The sequence below is a fragment of the Anabrus simplex genome, chromosome 1, assembly GCF_040414725.1.
Source record: "Anabrus simplex isolate iqAnaSimp1 chromosome 1, ASM4041472v1, whole genome shotgun sequence".
NCBI classification, from domain to species: Eukaryota; Metazoa; Arthropoda; class Insecta; order Orthoptera; family Tettigoniidae; genus Anabrus; species Anabrus simplex.
The window spans coordinates 740,730,539-740,751,861 of NC_090265.1; the positions used below are offsets into that span (position 1 = coordinate 740,730,539).

Consider the following 21,323-nt stretch of genomic DNA (forward strand, 5'->3'; position numbering starts at 1 on the left):
GGACAACACGTCCGCTTTACATAATGCCGCAGAGAGAGAATGAAACTCCCATGGATGCACTTCCTGAAGGTAGCCCGCACTGGGTGGTGCAACAAGAAATGGCACAGCAAAATTAATGACCAGTGACTGCACAGTAGTTACCTTTTGATTAATTTAAACCAATCAAATTTGTAATTTGACGCTTGTTGTCTTGTCCTTGGAAACTTCTCGAAGCTTATATCTTGTGCAAGTTCCATAAAAATCTACATGTGCAGTACAGAATGTCCCCCAAATTTTGACGATAAAATTTAATACAATTTTAAATGATCCAAAAGTTACTTGAAGAAGGCGAAGTATATCAACTCTTGCAGCATATGTCACAATGATGGTGATCATAATTAAGTAGGAAAAGGATGAAACCCATTGTCAGGATATAGCCTACTCCTGCCGAATAACACTAAAGGGCTTGACGTTCCCGTCTGACGGACAAAGTGGCATCAATAAGGGCATATGGATACTGCGGAGATGTTTGAAATTCTATCCAGGCTTTTGACATGCAGTCAAATAATTAGAAATTGTGTCCACCTCTCCTATCTTCCTGGCTGACATTGTGAGGGTGAATTCGTTTCCCACCAGTGGGACTCGAACCGGCTAACCACGGTATCAGGTCAGACCATATAGACTTGATGCCTTACCAATCGTGGCCACCAGGCAGGCATAGCCATTGATAGAATTTTATGCATTGAAAATGGGTAATACACATCTAAATACTCCTTTAAGACTTAAACATGCACCTGAACTTCACTTACTCTCTTCCCTGTAGGTCCAGAAACTGGAGCGATGGTCCAAATCTGGCGTTGCTTCTACTACTCCATTCCATCTTTTATATCAGACATTCCATATCACATCACACACAAAAAATCCAAAATTTTAGAAAACTTAAAATCTGGATGTAGGAAACAAAATATTTTCCTAAATAAATGGCGCTCACAGAAAAAGTATTTAAAATCATTGTATAATATTATTTGTTGTAACTTCTGTGCCTGTATTTTCAGATATCTGTTGAGATAGAAATTGAATGTGATTATTGAGATAATCATTAAAATGAAGTATCCTCAAATCTGAAAGTGCTCTGGTATGAAACAGTCTCAGTAGCTTTATCACTGACTAATGAAGTCTTCAAGTGGGGTTTTCACAGGGCAGTTTGCACAGTGAAATAGGTGCTCAAGATCTTGAATTGCATCACAGTTGAGTGCAGCCTTGGTTGTCTGTATTAGAGTTTCTAACCTGTCAACGGTCTTCGAGACAGGACAAGATTGTTAAGTATTAATTTGTCATTATCAGGTCATTAGATTTTGGTAAATACTTTTTTGCTGAAGAAGAGAATGACGTTTTCTCAAAACGTGTACAAATAATAATATGTATTAAAAAGTTTTTTGTATACACTAGTATTGACAAGGTGGATCGTACACTCATATTCATAAAACTCATTCATTGACTGCATTTGCACAAGACCTACAGTGCCAACAGCTCAAGGCCTTATGGTGTGGGGTGCTATTGGGTACAACCACAAATCACAGTTGGTGCGTGTCCAGGGTACTGTGACCAGTTTGACCGATGTGAATGACATTCTGCGACCCGTAGCCATACCCTTTCTGCATGACACTCCAGACTCCATATTTCAGCAGGACAATGTGCGACCACATGTTGCTGCATGAACACATGCCTTCTTGTTGTCACAGGATGTCAGACTGTTGCCCTGGCCCGCCTGATCACTGGACTTGTTGCCAATCAGAAATGTGTGGGATATGGTCAAACGACGGGTGCGACGCTGTGACCCAATGCCAACCACCAATGATGAACTGTGGAACCAGGTGAATGTAGCATCACGCATTGAACAAGTTATCTGTGCCCATGGAAGACCCAGTGCCTACTAGGCAACAAGACACATGCTGAACCTAGGTGACTGAAATGCTAATCATTTCTGCAGAACATACTAATGAACATGTCCTGTGAATGTGAACTTCCTATCTCTCGTCTTTTAAGGTGTTCTGTTTTATATGAACATGAGTGCAGTATCTCCTGTTTTTGAGTATTGTGACATTGTCACAGACGGCATGTTATCAAGATTTTTCTCTACATATTAATATAGAAATCCCAGCCCTGGTTATAAGAAATGTAAAGAAACAAACAAGTACCAACACATAAAGAGGGATGGGCTCCTTCTGTGTTCCTAGTTTTTTTTACATTTATCTTTGGTCCTCCTTTTTCTTGTCTTTATCCAGTGATGTATGTTTACTTTAAAGAGCTACTCTGTTTTGAAGTTCCTCTCTTATCTTGAGATTGAAATGTCCAGTCCCAATGCTTGCTTGTTTACCATTATTTTTCAGTATTTGTGTCATTTGTTCTAGGATTTTGAAGACTGGGATGATGTCGGCCTTAACATTTCAAAACCTGCTGAACTCTTGAGCCTTTACCGTGACTTCATGCGCAATGCTGGGCACGCGCGGTCACCGTGTCAGAGTACAGCGTGTCAGACTGATCCAGTGCAAGAAGATCTGAAGAGAGACATCCAGCTGCAAGAGATGGTTAGTAATTTGTTTATCCCGCTCTCTGTCAGTGTTCTTCCACCACTCCTTGGGCATATCAGTCACTCTTCTCTCCACCTCTTTGTTCACTTTCTCTATGCATCTTTTCTTCAACATACCTCTTGATCTCCTTCCATCGTTCTTGAAATTCTTGTTTCTTCCATTCTTCTCACATGGTCTGTTTCTCTCTATTCCATCACCTCCTCATCCTTGTACAACCCAGCACCATACCCAATGCAACGATACATACGGTCTTTTAAAGGGTCAAATAAACAATTTAGTCCTTGGAAGCTATCAAGTATGCACCTTACCACTTTCCAGGCAACTGGCTGTAAAAAAAAAAATCTATTGTGAGATTCAAACCTCCTACCTCGAGCACTGTCCACTATTACATATCTCCCCGTCCGCTTGCCATGTGAGCTACAACGACACTTGACCTACGGCGCCCACTTCTCAGCCTATACAGTACCGTGCTCCTGTTCTCTGCATCCACCTCCTGTTTTAAAGTACGTGTTCTGCGTATCTGTGCTCGTTTTACTGGTTTGTACCCATAATGAATTAATAGTGGCGCTTACGATTCCTGCTGTCTTCTAACCCGTAAACACACATCTCGGTATGTTACCCTGGTTTAGGGAGAAGGACTGATGTCTTTCAGAATTGTAGCAAATGTGACGGGATGCATAAAACTGGATCACAAGGGGCTGGTGGACCATCCGGTATATTTGCTTTAAGCAAATTAATTATTTGTTGTACATGTTTTGTTTCTTAGGAACATCTTCAGCTACATTACATTGCTGAGGTAAAATTACAAGGAATTATTCTTCTCGAAAAACATATTAAAAAGTACCTTGATATGCTTAAAAATATATTAATTAAAAAAAATTAAAATAATGAAAATATGTGAGGAGGGTTGTGTGGGCCAGTTAAATAGGAAGGGAAAATGGATCTACTTATGTTCTAACCTATTTTAAAACAATTTCTATTTACTTGAACAGATTTTAAAATTTTTTTAGTATTCAGCACTTTTGTTCATCTTTGATGTGTGTGTTTCCTAGTTGTTTATTATTAAAAAGTTTTTGAAAAAGACATTTTTCTTGTTGATGTTCCATTTTAAATTTAAAAGTATTTTCTTCAGCTGCTCTTTTCCAAGGTCAGTATTGTTGTTTGATTTAATTTTGTGAAAATGGGTGTCGTGAATTTTGTTTATTACGGGATCTTCTGACTCTGCAAATAACCTCAGCCTTTTTGGGTGGGGTTAACTTCCAGTAAGTAACCAGGGGAACCTGACCCCTACAGAGCGCGTCCCCAGGTGGCGAATACGGGGTCCCTACAGTACGTAGGGCTGGTTGAAATACCCAATACAACCTGCGGACCAACAGGTAGCCCATTTCCTGGGGGCTTTAAAATACTGGGACACCCTCTCTCCAGGGGTCATAAATATGGAGGGGCCTTGCCCTGGGTTATGAATGAAGACCTCAACGGCATCTACGGTGGAGAAGATGGACTTCGGTACGGTGGAGATGGCGGAAGGGGCAAACCCATAGTGTCTGTACTCCAGAGGAGCGGCTACAAAAGGCGTCTGACTCTATGTTAGGGGAAGCCTAATTTGAACCTGGCAGAAGGTGATAAAATGCCTTTGAGAGTGGCGAATCCATTGTACAAACAGCCTATTAAATGAGTGCGAGTGAATTGAGGCCTCGGAAAATGCTATGGCGTCGCCCTGAAGTGACGGTGCAGTTTCCGGTGCTTTGGGGCAACTGTGATAAGTGGGCTACCAGACATCACAAGAATTGCTATCATCAATGTCATGACTCTGAATGGCAAGGTAGAAGAACTGATAGAGTATATGGAGAAAAAAGACATAGCAATGATGGGAATAAGTGAGACAAAATGGAAGGGGAAAGGTCAAAAATTATTGAAGAAAGGGTATAGATTATATTGGAGTGGAGAAAAGATGGCAACAAATAGTGTTGGTGTTATATTGAGAGAAGACCTAGTGCAATATGTGGACAAAATTGACCAGATCAGTGACAGGATAATTAAAGTTAGACTTGAACTTGAGAGTGGAATCAAGGATTTTATACAGGTTTCCATACAGGTTTATGCACCCCAATCGGGGAATGTTTAGAAGAGTTTCTAGAAGAACTGGAAAGTTGTATTGAAGACAAAGAGGTTATAATAATGGGAGACATGAATGCACATGTTGGAACAGACAGACAGGGAAAAGAAAAGATAATTGACCCCTATAGTTGTGGAAATCAAGATGGAGATGATTTGGTAATAGATTTTTGTAGAAGGAATGGATTAATTGTTGGCAATATGTGGTTCAGAAAAAAGAACTCACAAAAAATAACTAGATATGGTTGGGGAGATAGAAAGACAGACAATGATTGATCTTATTCTGGTGGAGAAGGAGAAATGTAGACAACTGGAAGATGTGACAGCAATGCCAAGAGCAGATTTCGAAGGAGACCGTAAAGTGGTGGAAGCCAAATTGAGACTTGGTAAAATAACAAAGTTAATAGAAAAAAAGGGAAATTAAAATAAAGGGATGGAAGTTAAAAGAGAAATTGCGGGAAAAGTTTCAAGAGGATCTGAAGAAAGAAAATCCCAAAGATGACTTGAACAGTGTGGAAGAGGAATGGACATGTTTCAGAAATGGATTTGTAAACTGTGCAGTAAACATCTGTGGAAGACTATCAGGGAAGAAGAAAAAAAAAAAAAAAAGGAAAAGGAGACTCCATGGTGGAACAGCAAGGTAAAGGAAGCAGTTAAAGAGAAACAAGTGGTTTGGAGGAAGTGGATAGGATGCAGTAGTACAGAGAATTGGCAGAAATATAAAAAAAAGCCAAAAAGGTATGTAAGAAAATAGTACAAGAGAAACGGAAGAGCTGGAAAAGTTTCACAGAAACTTTGCAGGAAGATATAAAGGGAAGTAAAAAGGTTTTGTGTGGTTTGGTGAAGAATAGTTTACGAAAGATGAGAAGAATACTTCTCAGAATTGCTAATTATTAAATACAGTGAACAGGTAGATGAGAAGGTGCAAAAAGAAAAATAGGGGAAAAAGAAGAAGAAAAGGAGATATCAATGTTAGAAATAGAGGAAGCCATACAAAAGATGAAGAGCGGTAAAGCAGCAGGAGTCAATGAGGTAATTACGGAAATGATAAAAGGAGCAGGACCAATAGGGCTACAGTGACTGTGTAGATTATTTAGAATAATCTGGAGGAAGAAAGAGATCCCAGAAGAGTGGGGAAAGGGTTTAATTATCCCAACATTTTAAAAAGGTGATAAAAAGGAATGCAATAACAGAGGGATCACCCTTATTGCCCATGTAGCTAAGATATTTGAGAGAGTATTGGAAGGAAGACTGTGGAGGAAACTAGAAGGAGAAATGGAAGAACAACAGTATGATTTTAGGAAAGACAGGTCAACGTTTGACCTGATCTTTACATTAAGACATATGATGGAGAAAAGATGGGAGTTTGGAAAAGACATAGTGATGACCAGGGAATGGATTTATACGTACTAATAATGATTGAAATATGTACATATATATTTAGTTATTTTTATTGAAATATGGAATTATATATGGACTTAAAATTACACATATAACATTAATTCCTATTTAATATCAAAGTTCAAAGGAGCTAAACAAGTAGATCTACATGCAACATAATGTTGTACTTCTCATTTTAATATATTTGAAGAACACACGATCTTTTATTCTCTGTTACCAAAACAATGGATTACAAAATGTTCTTTTAAGTGCTGGAAAGTGAATCTTCTCCTATTATCTCTACGGACAGATTTATGACTGAAACTGTGTTCAACATCGGAAGAGGTAATGGGGGCATAATTCAACTTCACAATATTTGCTGGGGTTAAATCCAATGTTAATTTCACACTTAAATCTTCACACAGCATTGCAGCAACCTTTGGCATTTCGTCATATCCAGGGTTCTTTGAAAGTACAGTGGCCATCTTCATGTTTGCTACATCTGCAACTTTACCTGTACCACAATTTAGTTGTTCCAAAGTTTTATTCACAATTTCACAACTTTCAGAAAGTGAGAGATGTTAGTTTTGGAGCCTTTTTAGGGTTTTTGTGATGCATGAAAAATTATGCTGAAAGTAACTAAAGTCATTTCTCACACTTGTATCACAGACATCTGTTTTCGCGGCTTCAATTGAGGCTGCAACTTCAGAGTCCATAGCATGCAGAACGTTCTTAATACAGTCTATATATTCAACATAATATTCAACCGCTTGCAGCCACGTACCCCACCTAGATAGAATCGGCTTGGGCGGCAATGGAATCTCTGGGTACATTTCTTTCAAAAGATGAACTCTTCTGTGGGCTTTGAGAAAAAACTTTTTTCACTGAGGAAATCAATAAATCTACTTTGGGGTAACTGCCTCTTACCACTTCTGCCACACGATGAAAGGCGTATGCTACACATGTTAAATGAGTCACCTTAGGATATACAACACATAATGCTTCTCCGGCTTTTATCATATAAGGTGCGGCATCGCTAATAAAAAGTAATACTTTATTATACTTAACGCCCTGTGGCCAGAGGATACCCATAGCCTCATTGAACGTTTTGCCATAGTTTTTTTATCGCACTTTTCTAGAACATCACAGTGTAAGAGAATCCGTTTACAATAATCTTCGCTTAACAAACCAATGATTACGTTGCCAGTTAGCCTGCATTCTTTGCCTGTTGTCTCGTCAATAGAAACCCAAATTGGACAGTCTTTAATCTCTTGCCTTATCTTCTGAACAGTTTCATCGTATATGGCTGAACATTTTTCTGAACGCTGACTCATCCGGGATGGATCGTTTAGTATATTTCTCGAGGAATTCCCTGAAGCACTGATTATTCAGTTTGAAGAGAGGTATGTCAGCAGAGATGAGAGCTCGGCAGAGATCGGTGTTGAACTCGGACGTTACACTGGAAGTTGCTGGTTGTGTCAGAAACAACTGTCTCTGCTTGGAATCTCATTGTTTGTTAGCCTGGTGTTTACTAGTTGAAACGTGCTGTTGCACACAAGGAACCTTTGAGTAGATGTCACTGTACAATGACACAAATTACAAAATAATATCTTACTGTCAGTTGATAAACCATCTTCTTTAAATTCTGATACATAAACTTTCAATTTTAAACTGGTTGACTGAGCTACTTTAGGCATACTGTAACAATGTTAATGTCTTCAAGAATATCAGTATACAACTGCACACACTGAACGTACAAGAACACTATGATCCGTCTCACTGCTAATTCAAACTATGAATGACTGGTAGTGAACTAGATGGAGTTATGAAGCAATCAAAGGGAATGCCCGAATTACGAACTAATCCGGAAACCACTAGCACATCGTCGATGAATAAGATTTCCCTACTTACGAAATTATGGCACAGAGACAGTCAATGTTATGTAATGCAGCTTATCAGTGTTGTAAGTGTGATTCAGATAGTCATGGTACTGACTGGCTGATCTCCACTTCTGGGCTCAACCTCTCTCTTTCTTCACACCGCTTATCAGCTTATTTTATCAGCCCAGACATGGACAGGCATGATAATGACCTGCACACCAGTTAAAATATTAATTTTTCAAATATAGATTTTTAATTTATTTCTCCATTATTGAGATTACTGCTAATTTAATATAATTTAATACTTTTTAGCTGAAATATGGACTACTCTGATTTTAATGACTGAGAATATGGAACATATGTGCTAAACTCCAAAATATGGAAAAATATGGAAATTTTTCAACTCCACACGTCATGATTCGTAAAGATAATGCAAAATATAATTAATTTTACCTTTACATATAAATCCGTTCCCTGGTGATAACATTTTGAGAAGGCTTATGACAGTGTGCCCATACATTTGGTATGGGACACATTAAGGAAAAAATAAGTTAACAGAGTGGAAGTGCAAATGATAAAAGATATGTACAAAAATTGTGTTAGTAGTGTGAAGACTAGTATGGGAAAAACAAAATGGTTTAAAGTCGAAACTAGTCTCCAACAGGGAAGTGTACTATCCCCCAAACTATTCATCATTGTCATGGATGAAATTCATAAGAACATTGAACAGAGATTGGGAAGACAGGCAACAAAAACCATGTTATTTGCAGATGATATAGTGATATAGGGTGAGGATGAAACAGAAGTGCAAAAACAAGTAGATGTATGGAATCAAGAGATAGAAAAATTTGGGATGAAAGTAAGCACAGAGAAAAGTAAAACAATAGTGATGACAAGGGGAAAGAAGGAAGAGAAAAGATAAAACTGAATGGTAAAATTCTGGAAGTGGTTAAAAGTTTCAAGTACTTGGGAAGTGGGATCACAGAAAATGGAAAGATTACCAAGGAAATTGGAAAAAGAATACAACCAGCAAACAGCTTCTACCAGAGTGTAATGGTTATTTTGTGGAACCAAGATGTCTCGAACAAATGTAAGAAAGTATTATATTCAACCTATTATGAACCCATACAACAAAACGAGAGGAGAGTAGAATAGAGGCAGCGGACATAAAATTCCGAAGAGGTATTGAGGGTAAGACCAGAAATGTAGAATTAGAAATGAAAAGATAAGGAAAAGGACAGGAATCTTGAAACTTCATGACAGGATAGAAACAACAAATTAAGGGTTATAAATTTCATGGTGTTGGTCCGTATTGAACTGAGAATAACATATGAGTAACAACACAGTAAAGGTTTCCACCTATTCAATACAAAATATATTAACAATATTTTAAAATTACATGGTACTAGTTTCGACCCATCTAGGGGTCATCATCAGCCACATCAAAGCAAAGATCACTCTTGACGAAATCCTAAGAACATGTTAATTTTAACAGTAAGATTATTATGGAATAACAAGTGAATGTGGTAAATGAAAAGAGATGTTAGTATGGGACAGGTGAGTAATAGCTAATAAATATACAAGGAATATACATAAGAGGTTTGGAACAAAGTATAAAAGGGGGCTTAGTGTTGTAAAAATTATATAATCATGGAAAACAGTAAGTCCTTATAATGAAGAATGCAATGTGAAATGACACACATAAAATTATATATGGCTTAGGAAGAGTGGAGGTGGTTTAGGAGGGGAAGAGGGCTTAAGGTGGGGTTGAAGGGTGCGGGAGAAAGGGTAATTGTCTCGGAAAAGTACCTTTGATTAAATTTAGGATTGAGTTTTGGTTGGCTGCATTATTGTTTCTGAGGAAAGATAAATAGATCGAAGAGTATGTTGGGTTTCTCTGAGATTTCATTGAGATTGTGACTGGCGTTAAAGTATTGGTCTAGGTGTATGTAGTAATTTTCCATTATGTCGAGTAAAGGGCCCTTGTTTGCTAATACGAGGATGTCCATTTCTTGTTCGATATTGGTGAAATTATTGTTATAATCTTGCATGTGTTGGCCGATGGCTGAAAACTTGTTGTATTTTATTGCGTTAGTGTGCTCGTGGTATCTGATATTGAAGTTTTCACCGGTTTGCCCGATGTAGGTTTTTCCATAGGTGTTACATTTGATCTTCTAAACTCCTGATTTTAAAAAACTGCTGGTCCTGTTGATGTGTGAAGTATTGTGTAAAACGTTTATGTTCTTATAGTTGGTTTTGAAGGCTATTTTAACGCATTGTTTCTTAAAGATATTGGTTAACTTGTAGATATCATTGTTGAATGTGAATGTGGAAAATGTTAGAGGTTTAGTTGTTTCTTTTTTGAGGGTAGTTTTTGGGCAATATTTATGTTTATTGATTATCCTTTCTATAAAATGGTTGCTGAAGCCGTTGAATTTTGCGATTCCGCGGATTGTGTTGAATTCGTTCTTTAGATCTTTCTTGGTCATAAGTATGCTGAAGGCTCGGTGAACTAGGCTGTTGTATGTGGCTCGTTTGTTGGACTGGGGGTGCACTGAATCTTGGCGAATGGTGGAGGCTGTTTGAGTGGGTTTTCTGAATATTTTATAACTGAAAGAATCTGAGTTTCTAGTGATGGTTAAATCTAGAAAGTTGATTTTTAGATTTGATTCGGATTCTAGTGTGAATTTGATATGACGATCAATATTGTTGAGTCTTAAGAGGGTGGAGGATGCGTTAATTGATTTCTCATTCATGATTACAAAGACATCGTCAACATATCTGGCCCAAAAGAGAATGTTTTCAAATTCATTGTCAATTATGGTGTATTCGAGGAAATCCAGGTATATTTCTGCTAAGATACCAGAGGCCGGTGACCATCTTGTTGATATGACATTGTCGAAAGTGAAAAAGTTATTATTGAGGATTAGTTTTAATACTGTGATAAAGTCTTGTATCTCTAGTTTGCTTAAGTGGCTGTTTTTGTTTAAATTGTTTATAATTATCAGAATTAATTTTGATACTTGTATGCTTGGGTACATGTTTACAATATCGAAAGAGTGGATAGAGTGATCAGGTTGCAAATTGAACTTGTTAAGTTTTTCTACTAGCTCTGATGTGTTTTTAATAGACTTTTTGGATAAAAATTGATAATTTTTCCTTAAGAAACATTGGATGAATTGTGATATTTTGTATAAGGGGCTTGGTCTATAGTTGATAATTGGGCGGATGGGAACTCCGGCTTTGTGTATTTTGGGAAGAGCTTTAGCAGTGGGGAGACCTGGGTTCATTTTTATGAGTTTGGATTTTTCCTGTTCGGTAAATAAAAATGAAGTGTTTTTAAGAGTTTAAGTAGTTTTTGAATTTTTTGGGTGGGGTCTTTTTTGATTATGGAAAATGAGCTGTCTGTGAAAAAGTTTTTGTTTTTTCAATAAATACTTTTTTATCCATGATAACTTGCATTTCCTTTGTCAGCTTTGGTTACGATGAGTTCGTTGTTTTTAATTTTCTTCTTGAGGGCGTATGTGAACTTTTGTTCAGCTATTTTTTCTCTATTAATGAGGTTATTTGCGGGGTTGGTTAAATTGTGGTGGAGGATACCAGTCAGTTTCCTTTTAACATCGATTCTAACCTCATTTTGCGTATCTTCCGGCATTTTGCTAATAGCTAGCTCTGATTCCATGATCATAGTAGCGGCTATGTTGAGGCTGTTCAAGTTTGGCCAGTTGTGTTCCGGTCCTTTCGATAAAGTTAAGCGTTCACTTTCACTTAAGGGCGTGTTTGATAGATTTACGACAGCTGGATAAACTGTGTACGATCGAACGTGTTACTATTGGAGTTTCTAGTTTGTTGGTTATGTAGTTGGCAGTTTTTTAGCCTGTTGAGTTTAATCTCTAAATTTGACTGTTTTCTGGCTAGTTCGTAGAATAATTTGTTCTCTACTCGTTGATAGAAAAGTGTCCATTGTGCGTTTGAAAGTAGTTTAGTTGCTGCGAGGTGAGCGTCGTATAATTTCTGATTCAAAAAAGATTTTTTCCTGTACAAGAATTTAATTTTGTCTCTTAACCATATTAATTAATTCAGATAATTATAAACAATTTGAACAAAAACAGCCACTTAAGCAAACTAGAGATACAAGACTTTATCACAGTATTAAAACTAAACCTCAATAATAACTTTTTCACTTTCGACAATGTCATATATCAACAAGATGGTTTGACAATGGAGTCACCGGCCTCTGGTATCTTAGCAGAAATATACCTGGATTTCCTCGAATACACCATAATTGACAATGAATTTGAAAACATTCTCTTTTGGGCCAGGTATGTTGATGATGCCTTTGTAATCATGAATGAGAAATCAATTAACGCATCCTCCACCCTAAGACCCAAAAACTACCCTCAAAAAAGAAACAACTAAACCTCTAACATTTTCCACCTTCACGTTCAACAATGATATCTACAAGTTAACCAATATCTTTAAGAAACAAGGCGTTAAAATAGCCTTCAAAACCAACTATAAGAACATAAACGTTTTACACAATACTTCACACATCAACAGGACCAGCAGTTTTTTAAAATCAGGAGTTTAGAAGATCAAATGTAACACATGTGGAAAAACCTACATCGGGCAAACCGGTGAAAACTTCAATATCAGATACCACGAGCACACTAACGCAATAAAATACAACAAGTTTTCAGCCATCGGCCAACTCATGCGAGATTATAACCATAATTTCACCAATATCGAACAAGAAATGGACATCCTCGTATTAGCAAACAAGGGCCCTTTACTCGACATAATGGAAAATTACTACATAAACCTAGACCAATACTTTAACGCCAGTCACAATCTCAATGAAATCTCAGAGAAATCCAACATACTCTTCGATCTATTTATCACTTTCCTCAGAAACAATAATGCAGCCAACCAAAACTCAATCCTAAATTTAATCAAAGGTACTTTTCCGAGACAATTACCCTTTCTCCCGCACCCTTCAACCCCACCTTAAGCCCTCTTCCCCTCCTAAATAACCTCCACTCTTCCTAAGCCATATATAATTTTATGTGTGTCATTTCACATTGCATTCTTCATTATAAGGACTTACTGTTTTCCATGATTATATAATTTTTACAACACTAAGCCCCCTTTTATACTTTGTTCCAAACCTCTTATGTATATTCCTTGTATATTTATTAGCTATTAGTCACCTGTCCCATACTAACATCTCTTTTCATTTACCACATTCACTTGTTATTCCATAATAATCTTACTGTTAAAATTAACATGTTCTTAGGATTTCGTCAAGAGTGATCTTTGCTTTGATGTTGCTGATGATGACCCCTAGATGGGTTGAAACTAGTACCATGTAATTTTAAAATATTGTTACTATAATTTGTATTGAGTAGGTGGAAGCCTTTACTGAGTTGTTACTCATATGTTAGAAACAACAAAGCTAAAGTGGTATGGGCATATGATGAGAATGGGAGAAGAGAGAGTACCAAAAAAAGCTTTTTCAGAGAAGTTAACAGGAAAGAGACCACGTGGAAGACCCCGAAAGAGGTGGACAGATTCAGTGTGGGAGTGCATAGGGAAGAAGGGAGGAAAACCGGGAGATGTACTTAAAAAAGGAGAAGAGTGGTGGAGAGACAGGCAACGATGGAGGTACTTGATCCACAACCCGACCCGGGAAGCTGGAAATGGGAAATGGAGATGATGATGGGATCCTCTGAAGCTGATTGCTGTCTTATTGTTGTTGTGAAAAAGGCTTCCCCATAATCTTTTGTGTCGGCAGCCTACTGTGAGATGGAAAGCTGTATCAGTTGCCGCTAGACCCCTTCGGCTATCTCCAGTGCTCTGGTCATTTGTATCAACTCCTCGTTAGACCTGGTGAGTAAACAGAGTAAACTGCACAAGCTAAGTGTATCCTTTTGACTTGGATCCCTCCAAAGTTCTCTCGGAAAGTCCTGTAAAGCCCACTTTTTACTCAGTTTCTCATCTTCACTTTACTGTATGTTTTCTCGAGCAGATCCTCTGCAGCCAGATATGAATAGAAATACAGTAAAACCTTGTTAAGACGTTTCCACAGGGGGCAAGGAGAAAGCACGTGTTAAGCGAGAAAAGGTGCTACTGAATATACGAATAAAAACTATCCAACAGGGATATGGAAACACTATACCCTATCTCAAATAACCTGGGAGATAATGTAAATACCAAAAACATGTGGTAAATGCTGCGGTACTGTCTATCTTTTGGTAAGACATTAAAAATACTTTACATGTGTTAAGTAATGTTATTTCCACTTAAAAGTTATGTACGTCATCTAAATGCATTTATCTTCACTTTTCACTTTTAAAAAGCTGTTTAGTTTCAATTTATAATTGATACTCGTGCATTAAAGTGCCTTTTGAGAGGGACAGTGTGGCAACAGTGGAACAACTATTGCAGTGTTCAGTAGCAGTTCCTTTAGCTAACATACAACCCATGTGCTTTCTGTTTACTGTCGTGTTCCGGGTGTTATGGGCGCACTAGTGATTTTTCACATTATTACGAGTACGAGTTTCTTTCATGCTAATATTTAGTAATATATGATTATTAATTAAGTTGGTAGTCAGTCTTTGTCTTGGTGTTTAGGATTTAGTTAACCGTTTCAATTTACATTTACATAACCTGTGTTAAAGTTCTGTGTGGAGTGAATATGGGTGAGCGCGGTCCTTCTCACATAAAGCATGAGAAGTGGAGAAAAACAGTGTGTTCGCAACATTTTTAAGAAGTTTAGTGACGCAAATCCTGGTAGTACTCTCGAAAATATAACGAGGTTACTAGCCACTATTACTTAATGTCGTCCCACAGCATATTAAGAACTCGTGTGGCACGTACCTAGATGATATCGCATTGCAATCGGGAAGGCAAGTTTTAAGGTTACCTCCATACCATTGTTCCTTAAATCCAATTGAAAGTGCGTGAAACCAGGTTAAGGGCCATGTGGCTAGGAACTACAAAATTTTCATCCGTGCAGAAGTAAGAAAACTATTGGTGGAAGGGATTGAACTAGTGACCCCTCAACATTGGGAAATGTGTATAAAACGTTCCATCGAGATGAAAGAGAAATGAATGTGGGATATAGACCAGTTAGTAGATGATGCCATTGAATGAAGAGTGATAAATGTAAACGACTCCGACAGTGATGACGAGACGATGATAATATGGAGGGAATTAAGTAACCTATCTTTCTTCTGCAGGCGACGTTGGTGAGTACATTAACTTTCAGAATTGTATTGAATATCATCTTGATTCATTCTGGTGATTGTATAAATGTTGGGTCTTCTCGTAACATGTTACAGATTATTTGAACTAGTTATCGATCTCGCGGTTTCTTGACTAATGTTTTAATGCGACTAGTACTACAGTGGCCGGACTTGTTATTCTTATCTCCCAGATAATTTGACATAGGGTATAGATATACAGTAAACTCTCGTTAAGACGTTTCTGCAGGGGACAACAAAATAGAATGCGTTAAGCGAGAAAATGTACCACTGAATACACGAATAAAAACTATCCAACGGGGGTGGAAACAGTAGATACGATTTTTTCCGTTATGGCATTTTTACGTTGTATATCCGCGGGTACAGTGTAAACGATATCTACTATTTCTAAATATGAGAGGATAATATTTAAAGGTGTGAAAAACACGAGAGAACGAATGTGAAGACCATTTTCTGCTGGGGATTATAAAATAACAGTGCACTGAAAGTTGTGAAAATCATCAGACGACAAAAATGTGAAAAAATTTCCACGGGGAGGGGGCATGAAAATATCAAGTATTATTGTAGATCACACCCTTTCTTAAACAAATGGTAGTAGAAGCCTTTTATTTCAGATCAGTGGGTTATTAAACATTATTTTCTGGTCACACTCTTAGGCAATGAATTTGAGGTTACACTCGAACATGTGCGACTGCAACTTTGGCTGCCATTTTGAAACTTTGATTTGACCAACTCGAATGATTGAGTCGATGCCAGTTTTGCGCTACCTCTGCATGGTTAAAGTTGTGGGTGCTAGTCCACTTTCGGATAGATTTTAATTTTGTCTTCATTAGTACGGAATTTCAAGACATTTTCCAAATTCATAACTAGGCCATCACAAGACATATACACCACGCTAGTCAACTTCAGGTGATTATGTCTCTACTTCAGATGTAGGCGGGCTCTTGCTGGTAAGATGTGGTGTTTCCAGTGCGCTATGTCTTCTGGTGTGGGCTAGAGCAATTTGTAACTTTAATTGACCTGTCTCAGTCTTATTTTTAGCTTTGACAATATGAAAGTGACCGAGGTATGAGCGATTCTAGTAATACCGTTCCTTATGCAGCCAGTCCCTGTTATGATTAGTGTGAAAATATCGCCCATAGAGTCGGTTGGTGCATGCATTTCAGTGGGCTTGGCTGATATGCAATAGTAACGTCTGGCTCGGTGAGGAAAGCAACGGGAAACTACCTTATTCCTGCTGCTTAGGCTGTCTGTTATAGCCTTTGATGGAGCTGTGGAGGATCAAACCAGCCTTCGGGCTGAATACCCAACAACATACAGATGTAGGCTATCAGGCGACACATATTCCCTACCCTTCATCGTACCACTCAACACAAAATAAATTTTTAATTTCTGAATGGAATGTGAAATACAAGCACAAACAGGCTCACTTTGTTATTCAGCAGTCTCGCTGCTAACTGGCAAGCAAAACTAAACATTCCTGAGGCTAACAGTTTGATTCCTGAAGGTGCAACTTATCCTGTGAAGTTTAGGAATTCAAGACCTTTTGCCGTGTCACGCACCTGTAGTGAGGGCTCTTTCTTACCCGAGTTGGAAATTACGTTCCTTTTACAAGGGATGACAACATTTTCAGGGCTAGGAAATATGTGATCATACTAAGTGATGAAAATGAAAACCTACAACCTGTTTTCAGTCAAGGACCGGGTCAGGAATGGAATGAATGAAGTCCCCATCTTGCGGCGAGGATATGAATTGTGCCGGCTGCCGAAGCCTGTCGCACTCCTCTGGGGCAATGATTAATGACTGACAGATGAAATGAAATGATAGTGGAGAGTGTTGCTGGAATGAAAGATGACAGGGAAAACCGGAGTACCCGGAGAAAAACCTGTCCCACCTCCGCTTTGTCCAGCACAAATCTCACATGGATTGACCAAGATTTGAACCACAGAACTCAGCAGTGAGAGGCCGACGCGCTACCGTCTGAGCCACGGAGGCTACTTGGTCGTACTAAGTGACAATAACGAAAATTCTTGACGCGATAAGTGAGTTTTTTTTATTATATAGACTTAATAAGATGAGACTCGGGACTTTGAATTTATGACGTTCTAAGCGGGAAAACCTGTTAATGAGGAACACACTAACAAGGTTTCACTGTACCATCTATTACGTATTGTTGGAATTGGGAAGAAATGCATGCTGCTCCAATTTTTCATCTTCCTGGTGTGGTCTAGCTGGAGATGAACAAACATCACTAGCTGCTGTTTGTTTATGCTATCTTTACTTTGTCACACACTATTTCACCTTCTCTGCAAGAAGATGATATTGAAAAAGAATTGTATTGTGATGATTACAGAGTACAGATGCCTTTTGCAACCACTTCACTGAAGTACATATGTTGCTGACAGGAGAATGTTATTTTGTTTTATCTGTCGCTGGGACTGGGGTTCTCTTCCGCCATCTAAACGGTTGACTCTGTTCTCCTTTCTGGTGAATTTATGTGTCATTTTCTACACAAAGGCCAAAGAGAGGATTCCTCCGCCCGTATCCGTTGGTCCCCCTTTTGGGTGTCAAGTTTGGTAATGACCGCTTGACCCTTGGCCGGACAGTTGCAGGTAGTACCTTGTAATGTCAGATACGGTAGCAAGATAATCCTGACCTAAAGTATGATAGGAAAGACAGATGTGAGGAGTTTGGTATAGAAAACCTATATGAGAGAATGATAGGAGTAAACTAAAATGGTAAAGAGGATGGAGGAGAAAAGAATACCAAAACATTTGATGGAGATGAAGTTTGAGGGTAAGAGAGGGAGAGGGAGACCTAGAACAAAGTGAATAAAGAGAAGTGCAGGAAGAAGCAGCCTGGACTGGTACAAAATAATGGAAGAGGAATGGTTGAAGGTGAGAGAAAGGTGAAGTGCCGGCAGGAGGTGGATAAGGGAAAAGGGAGCGGGATGGTTAATTTAGTGAAAGTGACAGTTTTAGTAAATGTAGGAGGGTAAATATGAAAGAGATAGTGCTAAGGGGGAAGGTGGCAGTAATTCATTCACAGGCAACAGGTGGTGGTGTTCGTGATGGGATTTTTCATATTCCGGTACAGAAAATTCTGCTAATCTTTCTGTTAGTGTTTACGTTCCCGACCACTTGGAAATGAACTCGGCAGACAAAACTGTACGCCTAAAATAACTCGTTGATGGGTCATGTGAAGTGAATGTTGGACTCGTCACTAGAGGATAAGAGAAAATACAGGGTCTCTCTTATAAACCCAGGCCGAATGCACAGTGTTTGTACTCTGTGCTACAGCAACTGCCTCACATGTGGCAGCCCTGCTTTAAGTGTGTATAAAATCTTACATGAAATCTTACCTTATAAAAGATGCTGGAAGTGTCATCCTTCCTAATGAGGGACTTCATAAACATTAGGATTTTCTGCGGTTCAATAGCGAGAGTTATGACTGTTCACACGACCATTAACCTTTTAAGTGCCGAGTTCCCAGTTTACTGTTTGGTACCTCAGTGCTGAGTTTTTTCATTCGTACATAAAATTTTTTGTAGAAGTCTCAATTTTTAACTTATTAGTGGGGCGATTGGCTTAAAATGTTTATAAATGTTGGTTGTTTATAAATCTAAACGCAAATGGAAAATCCTATACTTATGTTCAATATTATTTTGAGAGAAAACAAAATTCACTTATGAGCCCATGGGTGCATTACCTTTATACAAAGTAAGGAGCCCAGAATAATATTATTTCCTAAAATCTGTAGGCAACTAATACATGTAACTTTTTTTTGTTAGTTGCTTTACGTCACACCGACACAGATAGGTCTTTTGGCGACAATGGGACAGGAAAGGGCTAGGAGTGGGAAGGAAGCAGCCGTGGCCTTAATTAAGGTACAGCCCCACCATTTGCCTGGTGTGAAAATGGGAAACCACGGAAAACCATTTTCAGGGCTGCCGACAGTGGGGTTCGAACCTGCTATCTCCCGAATACTGGATACTGGCCGCATTAAGCGACTGCAGCTATCGAGCTCGGTATGTAACTTCTTAGAAGTATATAAGTTGATATTTTAAAATACTTACCAAACCTGGAATGTGGTGATAGTTAAATATTTTCTACTGGTTGTTTGTGATGCTGATTTGTTCAACTATCTGCACCAATTCCACTGGCAAAAAAGTTTCTAAAAAAATCAATGATTTTTGGGTTTTCATCAAACATTACTTGGCCCTCAGAGCCTGCCACAGTTACCTGAAACTCTGGTGAAGAAAAGTAATCCATCCGCTACGAAATTAGCGATAAAATAGCTTTTGTACAAAACCGTGTTTTTCTTCTTTAGTTTAGAAGGAGTCTCTGTTTCTCTCTCGCATACAATATTTTTGGCACTCTCTCTATCGCTTAACAGTTCCTTAAAATGATTATCTCCATTATCACTTTCTGCTGTGGTTAATAACTGAAAGATTCTGTGATCCGAAATAACATCGCTGTAAGAGCAAATGAGTTGTTGTTTCGCCATGTTTGTTTACATCACAGATGAACTCTACAAATGTCTACAATGCTCTGTAAGTTACTTCCCGAAGCTACAATCTCTGATCAGTTAATTCTACATAATGCCCAACAGATGGCAGAACATATCAGAGATCAAATTTGCACTCGAAAGTGAACCGGGAAACTCAAAAAAATTACAATTCTCGCTCACCGTCTATAGACGGGCGTAGCACTGGTGGACCGGCCGCGTCAGCCCGTCTATAGGTGGGCGTAGCACTCATCGGGTTAAGATAAAACCAATTCTCATCCGAAAACAATACAAGCTGTGGGTCGAATAAACGATCATTCAATGATGCAAGACACCACTCGGAATATCTCACTCTTGTGGCCGGATCAGCAGGTTTTAAACAATGGGCCCGTGTAAACCTGTACGTTTGATGTGTAACAGCTTTGTAGCTCTGTGTGCAGAAGAAACCGAAAACCCTACTTGTGCTAATTTGTGAGTGATATATTTGGTGACAGTTCAAGATTTGCACCAATGTCATCTAGCTTTTCCTCTGTTAAAACTGTTTGTGTGTGCGCATGTTTCTTATTGAGCACTGAGCCACTAGTTTCAGATTAATTTACAATTACGTGAATCTGTCCTCATGAAGGTGGCACTTCGCCAGGAAATTGCTGAACAAATGCATCACATCCCCATCGAGCCGACTCTTGCATATGAAAATATGGTGTTGCCATCATAACTGTCTCATCATATCAACAGCTCAGATTCAGACTGGTTATTGATGCTAGGTCGAACAAGTGCACGCTCCTTACAAGGTCAAGGCCTCTCCTACAGCTGCTTAGGTCTCCGAGAGTAAAAGCGCCGGTCGGTTTATAAGAGAGACCCTGGAGAGGGAGACTAAGGCGATGATGTGGAACTAAACCATGCCACAGAGCTAGCTGCAAACAGAGGATTGTGCAGGCACTTAGTTAATTACAGAGGCCTTCAGACTGAGCGCTGAAAAGCGAAACATAAAGATGTATTATGTGTGTGATTTAGGACTGTGTTCATTTAAACCATTGTTGTTGCAGGTTGTCGAGGTGGAGCAGTTGAAAGAACAGCTCAGCAGTCTGGAGCAGGAGAAGCTGGAGCTCAAGCGACTCTGGAGCATGGACAACAGGCTTGCTCTGGCAGACGCGTCCATCGCCACCACGCCTGGCTCTGACTTGGGGGGCACGACGGCGGAGAACGTGTCCATGCACAGCGCCACTCCCGAGCGCTTCGAGCTCCTCGAAGCCGACACCAAGGCTTCGGAGGACGCAGAAGGTCGCACCGTCCTGAGGGGAGATGACGATGGCTCTGCTGTCAGTTTGGCCGACACGGATGTGGAATGGACTCGCCTGGCACTACCGAATGTCGACCAGTCCATGGATACAACACCTCCGGTGGAATCATCTCCAGAACCAATACCCGATACCACACCTTGTATCTCGTTGAGTAGTCCCATGTCCAGGTGAGATCGTAACTTCACTTTTCAGATACATGGTATAACAAAATTCATTACTCCAAACAAATATGTATTATTGAATAACGATGGGTCAGTTTTTATTGTGAATGTGAATTAAACTATTTCATTTCAGTTTAATTGTAAC

At 38.9% G+C, this 21,323-nt stretch overlaps 1 protein-coding gene across 1 annotated transcript in view; it reads left to right on the plus strand.

The window, feature by feature from the left end:
* The window catches only part of LOC136857459 (RAB11-binding protein RELCH homolog), a 398,727-nt gene that overhangs the window by 89,740 nt on the left and 287,664 nt on the right, over nt 1-21,323 (plus strand). The window contains exons 4-5 of the mRNA XM_067136130.2: nt 2,391-2,567; nt 20,763-21,184. Of these exons, the coding sequence (XP_066992231.2) occupies nt 2,391-2,567; nt 20,763-21,184 (599 nt within the window). The remainder of the gene's footprint in view (nt 1-2,390; nt 2,568-20,762; nt 21,185-21,323) is intronic.